The sequence below is a fragment of the Halichoerus grypus genome, chromosome 4, assembly GCF_964656455.1.
Source record: "Halichoerus grypus chromosome 4, mHalGry1.hap1.1, whole genome shotgun sequence".
NCBI lineage: Eukaryota > Metazoa > Chordata > Mammalia > Carnivora > Phocidae > Halichoerus > Halichoerus grypus.
In genome coordinates, this window is record NC_135715.1 from 79259203 (window position 1) to 79286358 (window position 27156).

At 33.7% G+C, this 27156-nt stretch overlaps 1 protein-coding gene across 3 annotated transcripts in view; it reads right to left on the reverse strand.

Moving 5' to 3' along the window:
* Positions 1 to 27156, reverse strand: part of ZMYM2 (zinc finger MYM-type containing 2) — a 77918-nt gene that overhangs the window by 27463 nt on the left and 23299 nt on the right. For 2 of the 3 annotated variants that reach the window (XM_078070601.1, XM_036097173.2), the window contains 8 exons: positions 27078 to 27149; positions 23077 to 23227; positions 22055 to 22170; positions 18839 to 18955; positions 16617 to 16767; positions 13866 to 14038; positions 6737 to 6902; positions 6155 to 6189 (listed from right to left, as the gene is read on the reverse strand). In XM_078070601.1, coding sequence (XP_077926727.1) covers positions 6155 to 6189; positions 6737 to 6902; positions 13866 to 14038; positions 16617 to 16767; positions 18839 to 18955; positions 22055 to 22170; positions 23077 to 23227; positions 27078 to 27149 — 981 coding nt within the window. The remainder of the gene's footprint in view (positions 1 to 6154; positions 6190 to 6736; positions 6903 to 13865; positions 14039 to 16616; positions 16768 to 18838; positions 18956 to 22054; positions 22171 to 23076; positions 23228 to 27077; positions 27150 to 27156) is intronic. The other variant, XM_078070600.1, reaches the window with a different exon arrangement.

Here is a 27156-nt window from a genome sequence, read left to right on the forward strand (position 1 = left end):
CTTTTAGGTAAAAAACACAAGATTGTTAGCCTGAATTTTGAAAATAATTAGGTTCTTTTAAATTTATTTGAGAAAGATTCTTAGTTATTATGGCCACCTGATACACACTAGTTCCCTCTACTGGATAAACAGCTTATATATGTTACTAAATTTTAAAAGATAAAAAAAAAAATGATGAAAAGAATTACCATATTATCAAACTTCAAACTATTTTTTATATCCCAGCAATTGCAATTTCAGAAACCTGTCCTAGATAATAGTCTCTCAGATGTTTTTACCATGTTCACTGTAGCATTATTTGCAATTGAGAACACCCCGCCCCTCCCGGGCAAAACACACACAGACACACATACACACATACACAATCTAAAATAAGCTAAAGATCTGTCCAGAAGGGACTAAACATAGGTGCTCTCCATATATTGATATAGGAAAAAAGGTAGAGAATACAGAATATTTGAGGTACTTAACTTCTAGACAGTCACCATGAATACTTAAGTAGTGAATACAGAACCATAACTCCAAAAGGAAATACGACGTTAGGTTCCTACAAGCCTTTGGTCACAAATTTTCATCAACAGATCAATACATAACAGTGTTTCTGTTGAAACACACTTGATTTCATATATATTTCTTACAAATCATTATACTCTGTGTTTCTTTATAACATATCATGATTACAGCATTTTTGTGTACTGTAGTATACTATGATTATTAACACTTTCACTCAGATGTGTACACTCCTGCATAGTACACAGATACAGTACACATATACTATATGGTACTCATACTCAGTCCTGTTAACACATACTGTATATTGTACACTAATGTAAATAAAGTCCTGGAAAAAAAACCAAAGAGTAAACATGGAACATTTTATAAAAATATTAACATCTTACTCTTAGTGGACATGCAGGATGTACAATGGGGCAGTGCACTGTGTGGTTAAACCTCTCAACCTTTGGCGTGCCCATAAAAACCAAGGGAAAGGTTGATGGCAATTATTCTGCAGAAGAGGAAGAAGTCGGTGACTTGGTGAGGGAAGAAGAGGGTGACATCTGGCAGTTCTACCTCAAGAGTTTGGCTCTTGTAATTTCTTGACAATGTCAGCACTTTTCCCTCCCAAACTGGCTTCAAAAAAAGAAGTCAGCCTGTCTGCTTGGCTTTTCACCTCAAATCTTTTAAAGCATCTTTACATAAGGGGCAACCACAGTGGTGCTTAAATTGCAGCTTTGTTCAGCATAGGGTCATATTCTTCCATGTCACTGACAATTCTTCCGAAGGCAGAATTCCATTCCAATATTTTGGCCATTCTTAGGAGTCTTGGGCTGACTTTCATCATTGAATTTGACGCCTTGTTTTGCCATCTTGCCAAGGTCTTCACTGGTAGGCTCTACTGCCTTCTCTACCAAACTTCCTCCATATCGTCCTGCACGTCCCCAAAGCCTTCTTCACTTACTTGGTGCAATACACATTACGTTTTTAACACTTTTTTTTTTTTTTCCTGTGACACCTTCAAAAACTTTGAAATTTTTCACACAGTGTGGTCAAACATTTTCCCAATTATTCATGGTAGCCTGCTTGATGCTGTCCTAAGCTGTGCCAACATAATAATGCTGCGTATGGTAACTAACTTCCAATAATCTATCAGGGTGGTTTCCTTGTTGGTGTTGAGAGCCTCGAAAGCTTTCTCATGAAATAGGTCTTGAAACTTCAATTATGCCCTAATTGAGGGGCTGGATGAGAGAGAGAGTGTTTGGGGGCATGAAAGGAACTACACTGAGATAGGCATTTTTGAGTTCTTCAAGGCAATGGAAATCATCCAGTAATAAAACCTCAAAAAACCTCAAATGCAAGGTTTTCATTCTGGAGACAATGTTCAACTTCTAGGATGAAGCAGTTGGGAGAACCAATCACAGAATATTTTAGATACCATTCATGCTTTTTTTTGTTCCACCTCTAATGGACTGGCATATAGTTCAGTTTTTTCCCTGGATTTTTCATGGATTTGGGCTCTATGCACCAAGGAGAGATTGAAGTTATCCTTGGCATTGGCACACAACAGCAAGGTTGCATGGTTTCTAAACTATTTAAAGTCAGGTGCTTTGGAGACCACTTGTACCATATACATTCATTTGCCACTGACCTTGTGAAAGCAAGCCAGTCCCATCAGTGTTGAAAATCTGTTTAACTGTATATCCCTTCTTCCTGTGTTAACACTTGGCTGGTATTCTTCCAAAGCATCCTGGTCCTGATCTGCAGAAATCACCTCGCATGCAAGTTTAACATTTTTCATACCATTTTGCTTGAAATGTGTGAGCTAGCCAGCAAGGCAAGAAGGGTTTAACATTTTCCTGAGCCTGCGTAACATGCTCTGTGTAAGCTGAAAACCTCACAACAATGCTGTTTCACTTTTTTTTTAATTAGTCCTAAGTCCATGAATCCATAAATATAATCACTCTTCCTTCTTTTCCATAGCTTCACCATGTACTATAGATTTTACTTCAGTACTCAGAGTTGCCTCATCTACAGACTGGTGAATTTCTTATTCCTTTCTCTAAGTGTACCATATTGTTGATTCATGAACATTAAACTCACTGCCAACTGAATGAAGCTTACCTAATATGCATCATTTCCTCCATAAGGCACAGAGTAGCCTTCCTGTGCTTAGGAACACTAGATATGGCTTTTTAACACTATTCTTGGGGGATCTTTTATAAAGCAAGATCACCAACAAAAAGGACAAAATATGAAAAAGGTGGTACTAATTGACTATGAAAAGGACACCTGCTTATAGGATGAAGTGAGACAAGAAGGGAAAGCCTTGCCTTGTTCCACCTCAGCAGGAAGATGCACCTCAGGAGACTCATGTTTTTCACCAATCTGCACCATGTCTGCAAATTTCTTTGAAATTGCCATGGGTATTGATTTAGGGGCTACCATTTAGAGAATAGGCAAATTTGCAAATATGAATGATGATCAATTGTACTTAAAGCACTTACTGTTTAATAAATTTATCTGTGCATATTTAAAGGTATGGAAAGATACAAATTTTTTAAAAGACTGTTTCAGGTAGATATCTCACGAGTTACAAATAATGCATATGGCCACGGGGATGGTACTATTCTAGATTCATCAGGATTTCAAACCACATTATTAATCAGCTAAGAAAAAGAGCTACAAACAAGGAGTTAGGGAATTTAGTCCTAAAATTACTGCTGTGTAACATCGGGCAAGTGACTCAGTCTCTTGTGGCTCAATTTCCTCAACTGTAAAATGGGAAGAATAATGTAACAAATAGGTATTGAGTATCTACTACATACCAAGACTAGGTAAGCCTGGTCCAAGCTGGAAAATACCCTAAAATCCCCACATAAGAACAAGGGGTCCAAAATCATACATTTTGTAGATTACTCAAGGTTTTACCTCCTGTCATTTAGAAACATTACATCATGTCAAATAAACTATGCCACCTAGTGAAGACCTACACTTGATAATGCTTCTTACTTTTCTCCTTCTCAACAAGCAAGATCTACTTCTATTTATAATGAATACTGAAGGAGGACCCAAAATAAAATTATAATGACAAAAGCTACCATCTGTTCAGTATTTGCTTCATGCCAGACACTATGTGCTACAGATAATATATACCCCCTAAAATTCATATGTTGAAATCTAATACCCAATGTGATGGTATCTGAAGGTGTGGCCATTAGATGGGGATTATATTATGACAGCAGAGGCCTCATGAATGGGATTAATACCCTCATTAAGCAATCCTAGAGATGCCTTACCCCTTTCCACCATATGAAGATACAGTGAAAAGATGGCTATTTATAAACCTGGAAGCAGGCCCTCACCAGACACTGTTATCTGCTAGCAACTTGATTTTAGACTTCCTAGCCTCCAGAACTGTGAGAAATAATTCCTGTTGTTTGTAAGCCACCTCACCTATGGTATTGCTATAGCAGCTCAAATGGACGAAGACATTACATAAAGCACCAAATTTACATAACTCATGAAATGAGTTATTTAATTCTCCTAACACTACAAGAGGTAGGCCTTTTAATCACTCCCACTTTATTTTCTCATCTGAAAACTAAGGCTCGGAAGTTACACAACCTGGGAAAGATGACAGAGCTAAAAGTTCTGAGGTCAGGATTCAAGTAAATTAACCTAACACCAAAGCCTATGTTCTTAACTACTATACATACTGCCTTTATGAGGTCTGGAACAGAGCAGCTACTACGTATTTAATACTTACTATGTGATAACCCTGAAGTAGGTACTATCTTCATCCCCATTTTTCAAACAAGAAATTCACACCAAGAACTTGTGTAAAGGGACTTGTCCAAAATTATACAGCTAAGCTCTCACCCTTTGAAGTTTATGGGTAGGGAATTAAAAGATTTCAAAAGCTTACAAAGAAAAGATGGGAAAGGGCTTTTATAAGACAAAAGGCAATAATTGCAGTGGCACATTGATTTATCCTTCCCTAGACCCTTCTGGCTGTCATATAATGTGGTTCAAGTGCTAGGAGAGGAAGAAAGTATTTGATATTATGCTGGTAGAAGGTGGGCCTTAAAGCCTTGGTCAAAAGCTTACATATTTGAAACAAGGTTGGAAGTTGCCTTATGGCTACAAAGTGAAAATATGGAGTGACCATCTTTATATCCTCATCATGGATAAAAGTGCCTGGTATTAAAATGAGATGATTCAGCTGAGTATTTTGATGTATTTCTGAATTATCTGATTTTAAATGTATTTCCATAAGGGGGGGGATGACATATAGGGGAGTAAAGCAAGGGAGAAAGCACTCTTACTTTCCTAGGATTCTTAACTATTAACATCAAAAGCAAAAACTGAACAGAATAATGTAAAATCACTAATTTTTCAACTTTGTCATTGATCCTAAATTGTGGTTACATATTAAAATCACTTGAAGAACTTTCCAAAAACACAGAATTTCTGAGTTGGGGGCTAGGCATTGGAAAGTTCTGGAAATTCCCCAGGTGATCCAAATGTGTAGCCAGATCTAAAAACCATTGATTTATTCTTTCTTACCAGGTCAAAAACTCAGAGACTTAATATAATGCCAATAAATGACTCCTATAGAGCTTCCCTTGGATACGGATGCCAGAAATACCAATATTCCAATACTGGTGATTATTGTTACTCAGCATACAAGAGGGCAGGCTCACTATGCTTCAAAGTATAGCAAAACATTGCTTCTTCTCTTTATTCATTACATACAAATGGACACTTTCAACCTATAAAAAGTCTTAAAATGCTAACATAAAAGCAGAATTTGATGTATTACACCGAAGACTAAAGAAAAAAATCCACAGGACACATTATGGAAATATTTCTCATATTTAAAAACTTGTTAAGTCCTGGCCCCCAAAACAGACCTTCAGATACCTATTTGAGAAACATAAACTCAAAGCCATTAATAATCTGGCCCAGCCTATCCTTTTACCTCATTTTCCATGATTCCACCACAGGTGTCCCTTAAGTTTGGCCCTAATGAATAGTTATGCATGTCCTTAGCACATTCCTCCTACTTTTCATCACTGTCTATCTGGCAACCTTCTAGTCAACTGTTCTAAAGCTTTTTCACAGCCACCAGGAACAAATACAATCATTCAGTCAATCATTTCAAACATAGTATTGCTACTGCCTTAAAGATTATGGGTACTTTGAGGCATCTGGGTGGCTCAGTTGGTTGACTGTCTGACTTCGGCTTAGGTCATGATCTCAGGGTCCTGGGTTCAAGCCCCATGTGTCAGATGAGTGGGGAGTCTGCTTGTCCGTCCACCCTCACCCCCAATTGTGCTCATGCTCACTCAATCTCTCTCTCAAATGAATAAATAAAATCTTAAAAAAAAAAAAAAAGATTATGGTTACTTCAACTCAAATACCATTTATATGTCTATCTCCCCCAATGTGGGTAGAAGCCATAATTAATTCACCTTTATATTCCTTAGCATATATGAAAGTATCTGTTTTAATACTAGATAATTTACCTAAATACTTCAACTGTCCCAAGAGAGGAAAGTAAAAATCTTTTATTATGATCAGATTAAACTGGACTATTTATTTATGCCCACATTATAAAAATCAATATTTAGCACTTTACTTAAGCAATACTTACTGTCATTTTGGTTCGGGACGTCTGACAACCCTGATCTAAAAACAAACAAATTTAAAATAAGACAAATATCACTTTCTTCAGAATTTTCTAAATCTGTATTTCTCATTAAATGTTACTGATTTTTTAAAATAGTTAATGAAGAAAACGTTGTAAGTAAAAAGTATCAAATTTGAGAGCTGAAATACAAAGCTAAATAAGTGGAATTAACCCTTTTCCCATTCTGTCCTCTCAGAAAATATTCATTGCTTTGGGTTCAATACTATGTTCTTATGCTTAACTCTTAAATAAGTCACAACTTCTAAAGGGTTTTCATTGTTCCTCCCAACCTACTCCCAGCACATACAATTTCCTAAAACTGGTCTTCATTTAAAATTGCCATTTTTTTCAACTAGCACTAAATTTTTAAAAGAGAATAAAAAACAATACACCTACAGAAATATCATACAGGGCACCTCCACCCAGACAAAATGGACTATGCGTTATCCAAAATCAACTATTCATTATCATTAGTTTGAATTCAGATCTAAGAAACTAAACACTGCTATACAAGTTTTTCAAGTTACTACCTAAATTATTACATACCATAATGTAAGTTTTCAGGTCCTTTCTGAGTTGTCATGTTGGGCTCGTTTTGCTGACAGTAGAAACGTAGTAAGCAGTGTTGATCACAGAAATGTTTCATTTCTCCACGCCACTGCACTCTCTCTTTAAGCGTTCCTTGAGATTTACAACAGTCACACCTTGCAGCCTTAATAAAAAAAGGAAGGCATCAGACATTTCAAATTAAAAAAATTTAAAAAGTCAGACATGTACTTTAAAAGATTTATAAAAGTTTATCAGTGATTATTGCCAAATATAAAACAATTTCTGATAAAAAATATAAATCATAAACATACAGTAAAAATCCACAATAAAAGTGAAAAAAATGTAGCAAAATTTACCTAATTGTCAAAATCCCTTTCTATACTTACCAGCAGTTAAAGACCAGCATTACAAAGATAGGATAACCAAAAAAAAGTGAACACTAATAGACCAAATTGGACAATATATTTTAATATTTTAAAATAATCTTGAGGACCCTAATGATATAGTGGTAGAAGTTTCCTACAATCAGATTACACTGAAAATCTCTGATTAATAAACAGATTTCCTGTGTTCAACTGATAGCTCAAGATAAATCAATTTAAAGAAGTTGTATAAGACCAGAAAAATTCTGAAGCAAGCTCTTATGAGAAAATCATGGATGTTAAGTTGAAGTATTTTCAACAGTTTAATAAATTTAAAGAGCTTTATTAAATATGCTGATTTAACTATTAACAAGGACTTTAAGTTCATGTTTTAAAACACTCAAATCTTTAATTAATTAAAAAAGTTATATTTTAGGACAACAATCAGCCCCAACTAGTAAAATTCAGACATAAAACATTAAACCTTATGATGGTGAATCCATAATCCAGGGACAGATTTTCATTTTTTAGTGAACCCATTTCCCCTAAATTTTGCCCATTTTCACTATTTCTTAACAACTTAATCAATGAGTGGACCAAAAGATATGAATGATTAATTCCAAATACAGTTCTTTTCATAATTGTTTGATCCAGTTAGAGCAGAAATAAATTACCATATTTTTTAAATTACCCTTTGGTTTAACTAACAACTTAGAAGTTTTGATAAAGCAATACACATTAAGTTCATAATAATCATGTAGCTTTTCCTCATTACCTAAATAATCTATAATTCTATACTGTGGGTTTTGAAACCTCTCAGTTTATTTCTCAATAGGAGTTCTATGAATAAATACCATGTCAAAATTCCTAGGCAGGAATACTAACAAATGATTGTGTTGATAAACAGGTCTTATATAACAAACATACCCCAAGGTTAGAACACAGGCTCTTTTTTTTCTCCAGGTCAGGTATTTCTCCTGCTGAATAAATGTTAAATGAATGAAGATTTGTAGTATAAATTATGACTATTAAGTGATGCCAATATCACATCTCTTGTCCAAAAACTGTGAGCTCAAATTTTATATTGCCGGTAATATTATGTGGTAACTTCAGTAACATTAGCACTTATTATCAACTAGGTCATATTTTACTCAATAATGAAAAAGGTCCCTGGTCACCACCCAAAAACTGTTCTTTAAAATAACCTTTAAGTATTCAAAGTTTCAATGTTTGGTTCCCTTTTTATACTTTATACCCAAGACAAAGCACAAAGGAAGAAATCAAAAGCTTAACATTCTAATTATTGAGTCTAAACAGTACAAAAACATAGCAAAAGTGAAGTTGTAGTCTGACTACCTCTCATTCATTGAGAACCTGAAAAATAAAAGCCGGGCATATTATATCTACTCTCTACAATCCTCACCACAGTACTGGAAATGAAGTAACTTGTCTAAGGCCAAACATTAAAATGCAGAGACAGGATTCCAAGCAGACAATCCAAATCAAAAACTGGGCTTTATTTAGTGTATCAAGTTATAAAGACAATGGAAAGACAAAATGAGTTAATATAAATAACTAGAGAATAAAAATCCAAATAAAGGTAAAATGCTGCAAAAAGGTTCTCAATGTAACATCTAAAACCCAAATCAATTTGTATAAAATGTATTCAAATCACTACATATACTATGCTAATTCTTAAAATACTTCTATTTACACAAAAATTTAGAAGGTCAAAGACATGAAGCCAAGCACATTCTCCTCAAAGAATCTGAACAATGAAATCACTTCATTATTTTATAATTATAGACATTTGGATTTTGTAGTAACAATATTTGAAGCTTTCTTCCAGAAGGTTCAAAACAAATTTAGATGATTTCTCTGTACCCAAGGACCAAAATTAATGCCAATTAGCAAATGGAAATAAAATATGTACATATTTTTTCAGAATGGAAGGATAGTAACAATACTCAATACTAAATCCAAGTTCAATGCCATAATCAAAGTTTCAGAAGTTGTGAACCTCTTTTCCATTTGGTTTTTTCTTTTATAGCCACTCATGCGAATTCTGGGTAAAGTTTGGAACTGAGCTTAAAATACAATGGCTAATTGGAAAACATCGTTAAAAATGACCATGATGATTCCTTACGAAAACTACCTCCTTCCAACCATAGGAGAGAACTCTTAGAAAAGCTTAACATTTCTACAGCATAACAACCGAAGTACAGGGCGCCTGGGTGGCTCAGTCAGTTGAGCAGCTGACTCTTGGTTTCAGCTCAGGTGGTGATCTCATGGGCTCAGGTGATCTCATGGGTCACGGTATCCCCCCAGATGAACTCTGCGATTGGGGCAGAGTCTGCTGGAGATTCTCTCCCTCTGCCCCTAAACCCCCACCCCGACTGAGCACACTCTCTATCTCATAAATAAATCTTAAAAAAAAAAAAAAAAAAAAGGAAGAAGAACTGAAGTATAACTTAAGTTGCTGGTTTCAAAAATACCACTTCAGGGAGCCTGGGTGGCTCAGTCGTTAAGCGTCTGCCTTCGACTCAGGTCGTGGTCCCAGGATCCTGGAATCGAGCCCCGCATCCAGCTCCCTGCTCAACGAGGAGCCTGCTTCTGCCTCTCCCACTCCCCCTGCTTGTGTTCCCTCACTTGCTTTGTCTCTCTTTGTCAAATAAATAAAATCTTTTAAAAATAAATAAATAAATAAATAATACAATTTCATCATCTACTTAGTGGTCTTCCTGTCACTATGGAAAATCAGGGACTGTCTGTTATTGGGGGGGGGTGGAGTGGATTAACAGTCACCAGTTCAAAAAACCTAAATAATATGTGGGTACTAAATTCTTAATTCAAAAATCTTAATCCAGCATCTCAGCCAATACAGGAATCTCTCTTTCAATAATTGATAATAGGTCATTCAGCCTATACTGATGCAGTCCCTTATTATTTGGCAGTTTCAAATTCTCACTTTTGGTTGATATATATACATCCTTGTAACTTGCCCATCTACTTGTTTCCCATTTCACCAATCAGACCTAATTTTGAGGAGGGGAATCCATGAATATGAATGAAATAGGGGATTTTACAGTCATTTAAAAAATAATTATTTATGACTTCCTACTAAGTACAGTTATTCACTAAAAAAAAAAGGAAAAAAAAATGCTGTGATAAGAGTAGGTGATTGTAGGCAAAGCATTCAAGTGATAGGAAATCTTCAGTTACCAAAAAGCACATTTAAAGCAAGAATATTAGATACTCCCTTTCTAAAATTATTTCAAAAACAAAGAATAATTTTTTAAAATAAATATTTCTAGCAATTTTTTTACAAAAAAAGAAAATTTAAAAACCCAGTATTTTTTATTCAACTACCTTTTTATGACTAAGATTTACTAAAACGTAAGTATTAATTTGATTAAACCCCATAAATCATATTTTTATATCATTACAGGGCATTTACATTAAAGAATGCTGCCATTCACTACTGGTTTGTACAGCAAATCAAAACCCGTGTTAAAAAACTATAATTTGTAGCAATAACATTCAAGAAAATATTATTAGTTCTACAAAGAATTACTGTGAAGTATTCTGGAAAACAGTAGGTCTTTTGAATTAACCACATTATCAAACACCTAGCTATTATTCCATTAGAGTACTAACCCCTTTTTCTCCTAAAATTTCAAACTTATAGAGATCAAAACATCTCTCCTCCCACCTGCTTTCACATTATGCCTGGAAACATTTATTTTGAGGAACAGTAAAATCTACTTCCTTCTAAAGAACAATTTGGGAGAAGAAAAAAACGTTAACTTTACCTCTCAACATTTTCTGGTTGCATGATTTCAACAGATTTTGTATTCCAATTTAGAAGAGACAGTATTTAATAAACCTCTATTTAAATCCAAATGCAAACCATTATACAAACCAAAAAACACAGATCATTCAAAACATCTTGTCAAGTAAAAGAAACAAAAGCCAAAATTTTTAAAGTATACTTATAAATATTTAAATTTAATTTAAATAAATAAAAATGTAAAGTTATTTATACTATAGATAGTCTATGAACTTGAGGCACAAAGATAAGAAGGTGGAAAATACAATGTATGTGCTCCTCTGGTTAGGAAGCAAATGCTCATGACCAAAGGTGAAGTTAACAAACTAGACTGGCTATCTGTTGTTTTTAAAGTTTCCTTTTAAAAAATTGTTTTTCTAATAAAAGCTGGACTGACTGTTAAGTGTCACATTTATAATGAACTAAAATATAAAACTTGAGTTCTTAAATTTAAAAAGTGGAAGAGGAAAGGGCAAAAAAAATCGTAATTTGGTTTGGGACTCAACTTACTACATTTTCAAGATGATATCAGGATGGTAGCAGTGAACAGGAGAGACTCATGAGAGGTATAAGAAAATACAATTTGACACACAGAACAAAGTTATTCCTTGATTTAGTGTTGGTTGCCACCACAGAGAAGCCAATGATGAATAAGGAGGGGCAACTCTTCATCTCAAAGCTGGTATTCCTATTGATCATAGAAAAATCATCATTACTTGCTTTACAAATCCCTACCATTATGATAAAATGGTATAACCTTTATTCCTCAGGTTAGTACAGTAAAAATGTATGTAATGTATGTATGTAAAATGTTAGTAAAATGTATGTAAAAATGTTAGTAATGTAAAAATGCTATTGTGCATATTACACAAACATTTGTTGGGTTTAATATAAGACAAGGAATAATAATAAAAATGTGTTTAATGTACAAAATATTGACTTTAAACCAACAGATAATTACAACTGGTTATTTAACTAACATGTTGTTATATATCCTGAAATGCACTGCCTCACCAAAATTTCATCATTAAACATTGCATAAAAACATTAGACACAATTATCCTTTAAAATAAATAGCAAAATGGAACAAATGGCAGTATCTAGAGTAATATGGTCTTTTGCCAAAGAACACTTCTTTGCTTCCCCCAAAAAGAACAAACAAAAAAACAAAAAGACTTCTCTATTTTAAGTAATATAAAAGAAAACAAGAAGAAATCATTCAAAGAAAGAAGCCAAACAGAAGTACATTCAGTGTTCTGTGGATAAAACAACAAAATCCTCCAAAAAGGATTTTAAAATATTAAAGGTCTGGATTCACAATTACACAATTAGGCAGAAATTTGCACAATAAAATGACAGAGAAATCATACTTATCATATGGTAACAGTTTTTGTCTCTCAAACTATAAAATAAATGATCAAAAGGGTAACCAAAAGGAAGAATAAAATGGAATTTTCCCATCTTTATAATGTAGCCACTAAATACCTTTGCTGTTTTGAATCCAAAACAAATTTTCAAAAATAAAACCTCCCAAACAGGGGAGAGTGTTCATACGTGTTAAACAAAACTGAGCTTTTAAATAAGCTATTAAAGTAACATTTTGAGTGATTTCTCAAAATTGCTACTGTCTTTAATAGAACAAAAGGTTGGATTAGACTAAAACAAATGCATGTTAGAGGATGTTAGTATGTTTGTCCTGTGTGTTTCTAAAATTTGAACCTTAATTTTAAGATTTTTAAAATTTTTAAATTATTTTAGAGACAGGGAGCTTGAGCAGGGGAGGGGCAGAAGGAAAGGGAAAGAGAGAATCTCAAGCAGACTCCAAGCCAAGCTTGGAGCCTCATGACCCTGAGATCCTGACCAGAGCTGAAATCAAGAGTTGGATGCTTAACCAACTGAGCCACCCAGGCGCCCCTAATTGTAAGACAAATTAGTCAGAAGCAACAGTAAAATAATGAAGTAATTTTAAAATTGCACCAAAACTCTTAGCCTCCACAACCTCTTTCAACTTGGAAAGCATCTTCTTTTAATTTAATAAATGTTACTTGATATGTGGAGCTGTAAACATTCAAGAACTACACCAAGAATTCTTGTAATTTTCCTAAATAGTATTAGCACTAGTCACTTTCATTAAGTGAACTAAATAAATAATATTCTACATATTTCAACCATTTTACCCTTTGTTTCTTTTAGCAATATTTCACAGTTTTGAAGTTATGATGATGTCATCTTCACATGTTTTAGAAGTACAACCATAATGAAGTTTTAACATTGAGATGATTTTCCATGTTATGGACATATGAACTAATAACATTTTCTTGGGTAATATCTGACCAAACAAAGCCCAAATTTACACTCATTTTTCTTATCTAGGAAAAAACCAATGCAATGGACAAAAAAGTGGTTTATCTTTTCTAGAAGTAGATTATAATAAGACAACCACACACACTTATTTACAGTTTCAAATTAAATATTTTTGGTCTCTATCCATATAGTCTTTTCAATCTGAAACTCTCCAAAGATCCACAATTATAAAGGTAAAAGAGAACAAAGTGTTTTAAAACACATCCTAAGTGTCTAAAACAATTACCTGCTAATGTTCAAAACTGATAAAATGGTCTATTTTCTATTTGGTGAAATAAAGACACACAAATTTTAGAGAAATAATCCATTTTGTTAAACTATATTGCTGAAAATATATATTCTAGTTTGGGGTAATAGCTAAGTTAGAAAACAAGTAAAAATGCTACTTCAAGTTGTACAAACAACTTTCTGAAATGACAAAAAATTTAATGAATTCTATAATCTGGGCAGGGCTTAATGTATGTACATTTTTTAAATAAATAAGCTACCATATTTGTAATGATAGTAACTGCAATATTTTATTAAAGATTGGATAAAGCAGTTGCTATAATAAAAAATTTTAGTTACTCGCCTTGTAGTACCAATCCTGAAATTTTTTACAGCAGTCTTCACTACAGAAATCTCTCACGACACCATCAAGTTCTTTAGTTGCTCCCTTCTTACACAGTTGAGAGCAATAGTTGCAAGTAACACATCTCAATCCTAAACGTCGTGCAAAATCCTGTTTATACAATAGTTTGCAGCCTGAAAAACACAAGGTTTTAATATTAAAGCAAAAAAACATATCGAAAACTATTATTTGAGGTGAGAAAGAGCTTATAAGTCAAACAGATCATTAGCTTTATGAAGTGTCTATAAGTTCACATATAAGTCCTCTTTTTCTGATCAAAACTGAATAATATAATATAATCAACAACAACCTGTACATACTGGAACAGAGCATGGAATATTTTATTAGATCTCATGTGCATTCAAATAATGCTCTAAGACTTTCCAATCTAGTAACATCTCATAACTATTTTGTTTGGGCTATTTAAATATAATCCTGCTGGGGGCGCCTGGGTGGCTCAGTTGGTTAAGCGACTGCCTTCGGCTCAGGTCATGATCCTAGAGTCCTGGGATCGAGTCCCGCATCGGGCTCCCTGCTCAGCAGGGAGTCTGCTTCTCCCTCTGACCCTCCCCCTCTCATGTGCTCTCTCTCTCTCTCTCTCTCTCAAATAAATAAATAAAATCTTAAAAAATAAAAATAAATAAATAAATAAATAAATATAATCCTGCTGAAGTATCATAGAGTAACACACCACAAATAGGCATTAGAGAAATCAAACAGTGTAGACTGTTGAGAAGCACTGAGTGAAACGTAAAGATGTTCTCAACTAAGCAGGCATTTTAGCCAAAATTTCTATAGCCTTACTTTTCTCTGACACCCTACATGGACCTTCAGGGAAGTAAAACTGGTTTATTGACTTGTTCAGAGAAAATGTTTTGTTATTCTTTTAATAAAATATTTTTACCTAGTATATGAATGCATTATTTTAAGTGATTTTACATATCAACCTTAATCTCTACAATATCTCTATATGAATTAAATAAGTTTCCATACTTTTTACTCATACTGTGCCACACAGGAATGACCTTGCACTCATATCTACTGAAATCCTACCCACTCATTACTAAGGAATTCAAATTACACCTCGTCTGCAAATTCTACTGAACCTAGTTTTAAATCATCTTTCCTATCTGTGAACTCAAACTGCAATTGTTTTCTATTGGTTTATTTAGCAATTATTTAAATACTGTCCTATGACTTCTTTTCTGTTATCATGAACTATATTTAAAAACCTTTTTAATATTTTACCTTCATTAAAGCTTTCTCTTTCTAATTAGATTTTGATGGTAGTACTAGGTATTACATGTTTTGTTATTTCGGCCAAGTTCCAGGAGAGAACTAGGTGCAGTTAGAGAAAGCACAAAATATATTACTAAACAGGAAAAAGACACATGTCCTTTTTAAGCTTTTATTGCCTAAAGATGTAAGTCCCTCCAATTGAAAATTATACTCTTATATGTCAATTCTCTATTTGCTGCTACTTGTCTATTCATTTTAGTAAAATCCATATAATCTAAATAGTACAAGATCATGGATAGGTATGTCAGCCATCAACACCAATATATTCAGACTTAAGATTCGCACTACATAAAAATTCAGGTGTGGAGTTAAATTAATTCAGAATCAATCTTTTCAATGAAACACTATGTCACTTTTCATCACAGCTATGATCTTAACAGTAAACATGGTTACCTTTCTCATCAGGTGAAATGTACTCAACTAAACTTATAAAAAGAGGAATGCCTTGTTTTATAAGCAGTACCCTCTTACATACATAACCTCATATGTGAAATGTATAATGTATCAGACGAAGGCATTGATGGAATGGACTGATAGATCTTTTGAGTTTTCGGTCATTCAATACTGCTGGCATTTAGGATTTTCCAACCTTTTTCTTGCTCCTAACCAGCAGCAAAAATCCATATAAAAAGTGGATGGGGGCCGGGGGGAACTAACTGGAAAATGACAGATGAGGATAGCAGATAGAAAAGCTGGGAGAGTTCAGTGCCTGGGGCTAAAGAAAGAATAGAAACTGAAAGCCAGCTTAGAGCAAGAATGTGACAGTTGGGGAAAAGTAATAATAACAAGAGCCCCAAACCCATAGTTACAATCCTGGTTCCTATCTCTGGAGAATTAGAATGAGAACAGGCGTTTATTTCTATAATCAGCTGCCTGGTACCAGAGCAGCAAAAGTGTAAATGAGAGGAGAAAAGAATTCTTGAATATACAATAACAAGAGCCAGTGTTTGCCTGGCATCCCAAATTAAAAACCTAAAAGTATTTTCCCATTGTAGTAATGCCACATATGATTTTCTTTCTGGTATACTGAAAACCTTTGTAGGCTAGGCACAAAGCTGGGCAGGGAAATGAACCCAATGGAAAATAATTCTAATCCACTTGTAAAATCAACTTTCAGATCACAATTTCTATGTTTAGAAATGACATATAATAATGCTTTTATTTTCAAAACTTACTTTTAATGGGAAAAAAGGTTTTTAAATTTTTAGAGATAAAATACCTTGAGGCCCAGAGGTCTACAAATTAAAATAACAAAACAAGTCAGTAGAAAATCAAATTCAATTTTTTTTGTTCAGCTACACTAAAATTGTACAGCTACTCTGGATATATGTAGTTATATATTTAAAATATTTGGGCAAAAAATTAACATTAAATATTAATAAAAATTATGAACAACACTGTATATACACTTGCCTTCACTACAGAAAGGTCTCTTAACGCCAGAGAAATTTACTGTTTCATGAAGAGTCTTCTCCTCTTGACAGTATTCGCAATATGTAACTATGCAATGCAACTTCTTATAGTCATCTGAACAAGTTTTGCTGCAGAATTGATGCACTTTGTTCTAAATGCACAATGGGAACCTTGGTAAGTATATGATAACCACCTCAAGAACAAGTTTAAGAAATAAACAAGTCGCTTTTACAGAAACAAAGTTAAATCATTTACCCAGTTAAATGTGATTGATAATCCTTGGAGATACATTTCTTTTTTTTTTTTCTCAGAAAAAACTCCACAAAATTCAATACCATTAACTACCCCAAAATTACTCAGTGAAATTGTAAAAGTATCACTAGAACAAGATGGCAGTCTGGTGTTGCTAAGGGAACTGGAGAAATGGGAAGAAAGCAATGGAAGATACAACATGGGTAAACTACAAAAAGATGAGAAATATGACATTAACATCAGTTTCACTCAAAAAGAAATATTCTTTGATGAGTATAGTCAAGTAGACTCAATCACATTCCTACCGCGCTTATAGTAACAGACCTATTATGCATAAAGTATTCAATTTGGGGCCATGATACAGTGTGCTGCTAAACTTTAGACTGAGTTGGTTCCCTTGAATGGAGCTAGGTTAGCATTATTTAGTCATTTCTACTGGCCCCAAACCTACAATAGCCAGAGTTACTTTCCAGAAACCAGCCAAACACAAACAAGTTATAATTCCCAGGGCAGCACCCTTTCCCGTTATTATGGAGGGCATAGACTAGGTCTAATCCATCTACCTAACAGGGGGCAAAGACAGCTGAAGACCAAGACAAGGAAGGTGAAAGAGTCTAGGAACCAACTCAAGTAATAAGGCAATCAGTGGAAAGTTGCCCCACTGTGGACATATAACTTATAAGAGGAAAAACAGCAACAAAGAAAATACAACTGCCAACAGTGGAATGAGAAGAAAGAGGCCCTTGAATTCTCAATCGCCTGAGTGACAGGCTCAACTCTCAGTCTGATAGACAGTGTTTCTTAACTCCTTCCAAAACTTAACCTCCATGTAAATAAAAGCAACACCAAGACTACAAAAGCCAGGTAGCATTTACATGGAGATGGTAGAAAGGACCTCAATTTCATCTAGTATTATAAAAATTCAATCTAGGCAGGATCTTTATTCCCTATATTATTCTCTGTGCTTGCTTATGGATTTCATTCCTCATCCCCTACTATTCCTTTATTCTTACTAGACTTTCAACATTTTTCCTGCTATGATTTAAAGAGGGTGTTAGTCACTAAAAATCATCACTGGGTGCCAACAATAGTCTCCAAGAATAACTGGTTTAAATGCTCAATAATTTTCTAGGGACTAAAGTGTTAAAATAATGAAATTTCAGATTTCCAAAGTACTTTAGTAATCATTAGTCAGATTCTGGTTATCACCTTTCTCCTAGGACTCAGCTACTGACTTACCAATAGCCACTAAAAATTTTAGTTCAAAAGCAATCTACTGTTAGTACTATGTCTTGTACACCATTTTATTACATATTCCATGCCCTCAAAAAAGATGAAAAGAAAGAATGGCCAAAGATGAACACTGATCAAGAAAGCAATTTTCAGCCAGGTCCACCTGTAAATCCATCCGTCCATGCATTCATCCATCACTGCTCCCTTATTTAAACAAAAAATAATGATCAGGTGTTGCTAATGGCAAAAATATATGGCAAAGTAAATTAATAAAGTGGTGAAGGCAAGAGTGATGAGAAAGGGAAAATAAAATACATTTATATTAGGATTCTTTTATTAAAACAATTATAAAATGTTAAATGACAACATGGTAAATGACTAACAGATTCTAATCTGTACAGGTAGCAGGCAATACAAAATATTATAGTTCAGACGATATTTAATAAGGATGGGGGTAAAATGGAAAAATACAGTACAAACAGATGCTCCAAGTATGTAGCTAAACAAAGTAACGTCCTGTACACTATTACAAATATAATGTATAAAGGATATGACTTTAATAAACAGATCCTTTGTTGATGCTCTTCCCACAAAAGGAAGTAAATAATTCAATCATCACAAAATCTGAAGAACTAATCCTTGTCCACTAAGAAATCGGTCATCAAATGGAAACACCATTATTATTTTACTAGACTCTTATTTAAGCAAGACAATATATATAATAAAATAGGACTTGCCTCCCATTCCAGGATTTCTGGCTTTGAACAAAAGGAATTTTTACAATAGTTGCATTTCAACTGTATATCACTTGGAGCTACAAACTGACCATTTGAAGATGACTGCATACTTAGAGCCTAAAACAAAGAACAAAACATACTTTTAGAATTTTTATTTGTAACTACTGTTAAATTTTGACTATGTCCAGAAAATAGTATGTTTCTTGCTTAAATATTTCCTCACATAAAATTGTATTTCTGAATTTTGTATTTAAAAATTACTTACTAGTACACTAAGTTTTATGAAACTGAAATTCATTTTTTATTCAGGATTACTACCACTTATTTTAAAATTACATGAAAAAGGAAAAATCATACAGCTCAAAAATTATTTTTTACCTTTAAAAAAAACCTGAGCAAATAATAGTTAAGGTTAACCGGGTTCTGAACTAGTATTTAAACATTTTAAAAAAAAAAAAAAAAAAAAACCTGGCTCCTAGTTCTCTCCAATAGGTATTTTAAGTAGTAATTTGTCCCACATGCAATATTGCTATCATTTTAATTCCATCAGTGAAAACAGCCCATAATACTTTTTAAAACTGATCATTTCTTTTACAAAGTTAGGGGAAAAAAGATTTACAGACTGGAATTGATACCAATAATTTTAGTTTTATTACATTTTAAAAAGTTAAAACAATTTACAGAATAAGAAAAGATATAAGCAGGGCCCCTGGGTGGCTCAGTCGTTAAGCGTCTGCCTTCGGCTCAGGTCATGATCCCAGGGTCCTGGGATCAAGCCCCGGGAAGCCCACCTCTCCCTCTCCCACTCCCCCTGCTTGTGTTCCCTCTCTTGCTGTGTCTCTCTCTGTCAAATAAATAAATAAAATCTTCAAAAAAAAAAAAAAAAAAAAGAAAAGAAAAGATATAAGCATACACGGGCTTAAAAAGTTTTGTTCTAGAGGCACCTTGGTGGCTCAGTCAGTTGAGCATCCAACCCTTGGTTTCCACTCAGGTCATGATCTCAGGGTTGTGGGATCCAGCCTCGCATAAGACTCTGCCCTTAGCAGGGAGTCTGAGATTCTCTCTTTCCCTATCCCTCTGCCCCTCCCCCCTCCCACTCAGGCATGCCCACACACATCCATGCTGGGGTGTGGGGGGGTCCTGGGGGGGGATGGTGCTTGGGGGGGGTGTCTGTGGGTGGCGCGCTCTCTCTCTCTAAAATAAATCTATCTTTTAAAAAAAAAGTTTTGTTCTAATTTGTAACCTGAGTGGTGAGTATGCTGATATTTATCATTCTCTAATATATATTACACATTACATATAATCTTTTGAATGTATAAAAGTTAAAAAATTTTTCAGGGTGGCAGTGGAGAGAGGAAAGAATCTTTATACAAAAAACCTTATCATTTTTTAAAACTTCTGCATACATTGTACAACACAATTAAAATTTGTTAAAAAAGAAAACATGCAGATTTAAGATAGTCACTATTAGGTGAATACATTTTTTAAATAAAAACCAACTGTGCCCTGATGTTTCAAAAAAAACTGTGTAAGTCCATTAAGGTTAACTATTCTTTCAAAATAAATGAATACTATCCTATTACCTTATTATGAAATGGAAACATCATCTAATGAAAACATAAAATTCAAAATCTATGGTGTGCTTTAAGATAAAGGGAAAAAATGCTGCTTTTCTATTCTTTGTATCACTTTTATGCAGAGTTACAGTGATGAGGCTGCCAACACTTATCTGGATACATTCCCCAGAAATAAGTCTACATTAAGTGTTTCTTTAAAATATACAATGTACACATACAAATTGTCTCTTCAAATCATGGGTAATACAAGTTTCAGTTAAATAAAAAAAGTAGTTAAAACATTTTCTGTTAGCATTTCCAGTTTACCAACATCAAAAATAAAGTTGAAATCTGAGAAGCAGCATGCCACAGACACTACTGTTCTCTCATCTAATTAATCCTTACTCCTTAACTTCTAGTTTAAGAAAAGCCAACAAGTCGGAAGCAGTATTTACCACTCTAAGGATATATCAATGGCCATGATCCCAACTTCCAAAATAAAAGTTTAGTCTTGAAAATGGTTTATTACCTAAATTCAGTCAAGGATGTAACTCTTAATAAAAACAACATTCACCTGGCTGAATTAAAAACTACCTCAATTTAAATGCTAATAATGGTTGTAACTACTCTAACATACTTAATGGACTACATTTTCAAGTTAAATAACACAGAACTGGGCGCCTGGGTGGCTCAGTTGTTAAGCGTCTGCCTTCAGCTCAGGTCATGATCCCAGGGTCCTGGGATCGAGCCCCGCATCGGGCTCCCTGCTTGGCGGGAGGCCTGCTTCTCCCTCTCCCACTCCCCCTGCTCATGTTCCCTCTCTTGCTGTCTCTCTGTGTGTCAAATAAATAAATAAAATCTTTTTTAAAAAAAATAAAAATAAATAAATAACAGTACACAGTGTCTGCAGCATTGTAGAACTGTTGGAAGATTATCATGAAGCACTGCTTTATGCACTGGTCTGAACCTTTGAGTACCTTGAAAATTTTCACCTACAGCAAGGTAAACCTACCTACTCACACCACTTAACTAATGCTAAATTCCCTTTTCAACTATTCCTTCCAAGTAGTCAATGAATTTAAGTTTGAACACTTGCAGTAATACTACCTTCTAAGATTATCCATAATCCAACTTTAAAGAACTATGCCAGAAGGTTCTTTACATTTACGAAAATGAAAAGGGTCTCCGTAAAGTGATCTTATATTAAATTAGGGTCTACTGTACCAAGTCCCATCCCCATTTTACATGGCATATTTCTAATATATGAAGAAAACATTTATGCTCATCACTTCCAGGCTAAATATACCTATGTCCTTCATCCATTTATCATAAAACAGAATTCCCCTTAAAAGTCACATATTACTAAAACCATTGACTAAGAATATAGTACACATCAGGCACTGAGCTCAATTATACTAAAATTTATTTTCCTTCAAGTCTCTACCATAAACAATTAAAAAGTCAATTAGATTATCCATGCTAAGTGGTGAGCTGCCGCAGCTATGTCTACTACTGTGACTCTATAATCTCCACCCTGCAGTTTGACCCTCAACAAACTACATACAAGTTAGCACATTTAATAAAGATAAAGCATATTACACTGTTTATCTTCTACGTGTATTTTATTGGGAGTGAGAGTTATCCAAAATAAATAACAAACCTGAAATTTAGCCACACAACTGGAATTGCAAAAGTTATACAGTTTCCCATCTGGCATTGTGGCTTGATACTGAGGTAAAGAGTTTCGCTTACAAAAATGGCAAATAATTCCCAAACCTAGAAGAGAAAAGATACATATCTGATTTCTTTATAAAATGATAAAAAGTCTAGTACAAAATTTTAATTGACCTCTGGGAAATTTTTTTTAACGGAAGCTTCTATAAGCTATTCTTTTATTAATTTCCAAGATAATTTGCACCTTAAAAAATATCATTATAAAGAGTCTAGGGCGCCTGGGTGGCTCAGTCGTTAAGCGGCTGCCTTCGGCTCAGGTCATGATCTCAGAGTCCTGGGATCGAGTCCCACATCGGGCTCCCTGCTCAGCGGGAAGCCTGCTTCTCCCTCTCCCACTCCCCCTGCTTGTGTTCCTGCTCTTGCTGTCTCTGTCAAATAAATAAAAAAAAAAAAAAAAAAAAAAAAAAAAAAAAAGAGTCTAACATCATGTCTCTAAAACATACATGGATACATGAAACAATCTCAATTTTAGATCTTTGGAAGGAAAAGCAATTTCAACTAAGAATGCTGACATGGACAGAACTTCACCAATAACTTAAAATTAAAGAAAATCAAAGAAATATGGAATGGTCAAAACCACTAAAAAAAGTCTGCAGTAAGAAAGTTTAATGTGATAAATAAAAATTGTTTATACAGTTAAATACAAGTATAAAAACAAAGTTAGGGGAAGGAGTAGTTAAGAAATTAGTCATATTATTGGGGCGCCTGGGTGGCTCAGTCGTTAAGCGTCTGCCTTCGGCTCAAGTCATGATCCCAGGGGGTCCTGGGATTGAGCCCCACATCGGGCTCCCCGCTCCGCGGGAAGTCTGCTTCTCCCCCTCCCACTCTCCCTGCTTGTGTTCCCTCTCTCGCTGTCTCTCTCTCTGTCAAATAAATAAAATCTTTAAAAAAAAAAAAAAATAGTCATATTATTAAGGTTTTTTAGCTTTCCAAATACCTGAAACTTACTTTGTGATTTTGCATATTTTGTCTTGTGACTGTTCATGCAAGCAGTTGAACAATATGGCTCCATATATCCATTAGGACCTATACACTGAGTCATATCAAAAAACCTGCACTGTGTTCGGCAACCAGTACAAGTGGTCAGTTTTCCATATTTCTAAAATTTGAAACATAAAAAGATAATTAAGAAAATTATAATTTAATTAGAAAAAATTATCATATTTTTCAGTGCACCTTTTCTCTGCAAAACAATTCTGTTAATCTCTAATCAGGTTTAGTGGGTCAGAAATCTTCATCTGGATGCAAACTGTTAACTACAATTCAGCTAAATCAGGTTCAAACAAAAGTAATGATCTCAGCTAAGTCTCCTACAAAAAATAGGGTTTTCTCTATTAATTAGTTTAAAAAAATCCCCACCTATAGGTAAAGTATAAACTGAAAAACAAAGGCACAGTGTTTTCTGTTTACCATGACACACTTCTTTGTCATTTGATAGAAGAAATTAAATGGACCTACAAAGTGTAAGCCTTAATAATCAAATGACTACAGTCCTTCAGAGGAAAAATTTGATGTTAAATATTTTTTCCACTGAGCTGTGCTGTTGTCTCAAGAACTTTTGGAAGTTCTCTTAAAACCAATTAACCACCTATGTATAGTATGTTTAAAACCTCATTTAACCACAATAAAACACCATTATTTTAAATTTTTTTAAACTAAAAAAAATGTCATTTAACAGGATTTTGGGCTATTAACTAAAGCTAATAATTAGTCAATAGATAAGAATAGTCAATCCTTCTGGCAAGAGTAAATATTTGCCAACACGTAATTCAAAGAAACAAGGTAAAATATATAATGGTAAGACCAAAGGAGATACACTTTGAAAATTACTAGACAAAAGCAGTATTACTGAAATATAGTCTTACAAAAATACAAATACAGCAGATGAACTGGTGTATTTGTATTAAAAACATGATAGTCACAATTAGAAATCAAACATAAAGAAAAGCAAGTCTTTAAAATGTGCAACTTGTATTTGCTCTCTCTTCTGAGTGGTTACACAACTATCAAAAGCTGCTAAATCAAATATCACATATCATATTGCAAAATAATTATAACCATCTTTCCACCTGATGTTGAGATTATTTTATTCATCATCATACCCAACAGCGTCTAGTACAATATAATGATATTAAAAGGCCTCAAAATGTTCCATGAATGGATGACTAATAAATGTCAGGGAAGATGACAATTAGGCCAAAAATAACAAAATGGGTAAACTGCATGGACAAATTTCATGAGCGCCACAGGATTTTAGAAAATAAAGGTAATAAATTTAAAGTAAAATAACCAAAAACAAGTAACTAACATCAACATCAAAAAAAGAAAAAAAAAAACTTTATAGAAAAACATAACTGGTACCATAAAAAAAATATTTTTATGATACCATAAAAAATAAGCAAGGCTGCCTATTCCCCATTTACTTAAATATCACTTCGCAGAAGTCCTAAGTTTTACTTTTCAAAGTGGAAATGAACCCATTCTTCAATCTCTCACACACTGCAAAAAGAAATACTTATCAACAGTAAAAGAATGGTAACAAGGAACAGAAAAGAATAACTGCAAACCTATTAAGTCTAAGTATGACTTTCCCAGTGTTACAAAGACAATAGAGGAGAATGCTGGTTTTTTGCTTGAAATGACAAAATATTTTCCTGAGGCCTATGTAATAATTCAAATTTTCATAATGGGAAAAGAGTCAAAGAAAACACATCAATAAGACAATGAAAGAAAAAAGAATTTTAAAAATCTGGCATCACAGTACAAATTAGGAATACTAAAAATATCAGGACACTTGCCATTAGATCACAGGATTACAAAGAGAAAAAGCAGCTCTCACATGTTTGTACAAGACCTGCATGTAGCAGCACCCATCAAGAATTCTTTTATCAATATAAATGAAGTCCAACCATCTAATCTAATCCTGGATTAGATTTTTTTTTTTTAACTTATTAGAAACATCCTTCAAGTTGACAATAATTTTATTGGCAGAATGGTTAAGTAATTAGTAAGTTTTAAGACGTACCAATAAAAAGTAGACCAGTTGAATTGGGTCAAGTAAACAAGGAGCTAAGCAACTGGTCCACACTGACAAATACTTTTATCTGAAGAGAATGAGAAAGTACTATCAGAAAGATAGAATCATTAATATTGAAAATATTTTAACACAGCCACCACTACTTCAAAAATAAAAGGACCCATTTAATGAAAGAACATTAGTAAAAAAAGAAATATCCGTTCATGCCATGTTTTCTGTTTTATGTGTAAACAATCAAAATATTTAATTTCATTCATCCTATAAATATACACTGAGTGAGTTAAAAATGAAATTAATTGTAACAAATTCACAATTATTATATTCCCCATGCAGACATGGGAGAAAATAAACCTACTTACAAATTCAGTGAAGAAGAATAAGGTAGAACTAATTAAAACAAGATACTGGTAAGGTAAAGGTAAATATAATAGGGAGTTTATGGCAAATTGGCTCATTTTCAGTCTACTCATTGAAAATTGGTACCTTACATTTAAATTTTACCCAGTTCTATATGAATATCAAAATTAATCATCACATGATTTTAAATAAAACTTCCCCCTAATTTATTCTTTTACATTGTATGTAATACATTTCTTTTACTATATTTTGACCAAGTGAGTGAACCACATGGGAAAGTACTCAAGAGATAAAAGCTTGATGTACTTGAAATTGAGAGGCACTCTACTAAATGTCCTATAGTATTCAAAAATGTCAAGGTCATGAAAGACAAAGATAGGGAACTATTTCAGATTAAAGCAGACAGGACTTCCAACCCCAGCTATGATAGAGACTAGATTTAATCTCCCACTTTTAAAAACCAGAAAGCTACACAAAAGATATGAAACAATGGCTTTTAAACATTCCACAAAACATAATATAACTCATTATATAGAAAGTTAAAAAATCAAGCTGTGGAAACAGATCTAGAAATGACAGCTAAGAAAATAGTAGGCAAAAATTTTAAAAGAGCTATGATAAATATGCTGATATATTCAAGAAAGCAGTACAGGAAAACATGAACATAATGAGGAAAGGAATAGAAGATATAAAAAAGACCCAGATGGAACTTCTAGAGATGAGAAATACAAGATCTGAGACATAAAATAAACCATATGGGACTAAGAGTGTATCAGAAAAGATTAGTAAAATTAAAGATACAACAATAGACACTCTCCAAAATGCAGAAAAAAAAAAAAGACCAAAAAAAGAAAACCAATAAATAATAGAGCCACAGGGACCATGGGACAATAGCAGGAAATCTAATATATCCGGAATTAGGGTCTCAGAAGAAGGGAAGGGGGGAAGAGACAAATATTTTTAAAGAAATAACGGCCTATAATCCAGGATTGGATCCTAAACAAGAAGTAATTTTTTTTCCATTTGCTGCAAGGGACATTAATGTTTTAAAATTTGAATAAGGTATTTAGATTAATCATATATAGCAGTAGTATGTCAATATGAATTCCTTGTACTACAGTTAAAATTATTAATTGTATACATTTATTATTCACATATTTATGTACTAATCTATTCATCTGGATAAAGGAATATGAGTTTGGAAATTTTTACAAAATAAAGGGTTTTTAATATCTTTCAGGTAGGTACAAAAGAGAGGACCTTTTATATCGTAGGTAAATGCCTATTGTGGACAAGGTACTGTGCATAAATTTTTTATCTGAAAATAATTTTTAATAAAAATACCTAAAAGCAAATTAAATAAATCACAATACATGTAAAATTTGTGAAATAAAGTTTACCTATGATAACATAAGGAAAAAATTATCATTTGACATATTTTTAGTTCATAAATTTTAATATACTTCAAAATGCACATGATTTTTCAGTTACATAATAAAGACAGTAGCAGTACATGAAATTGTCAAGGGCTAACCACAGCTACAGTCCTGCTTACCTCAGGCTGCATTAAGAAGGAGTCCTGCATGTGGTCTCGAACCTCCTTCAGGAAGCTTGGATGGCTACCTACCTAAAAA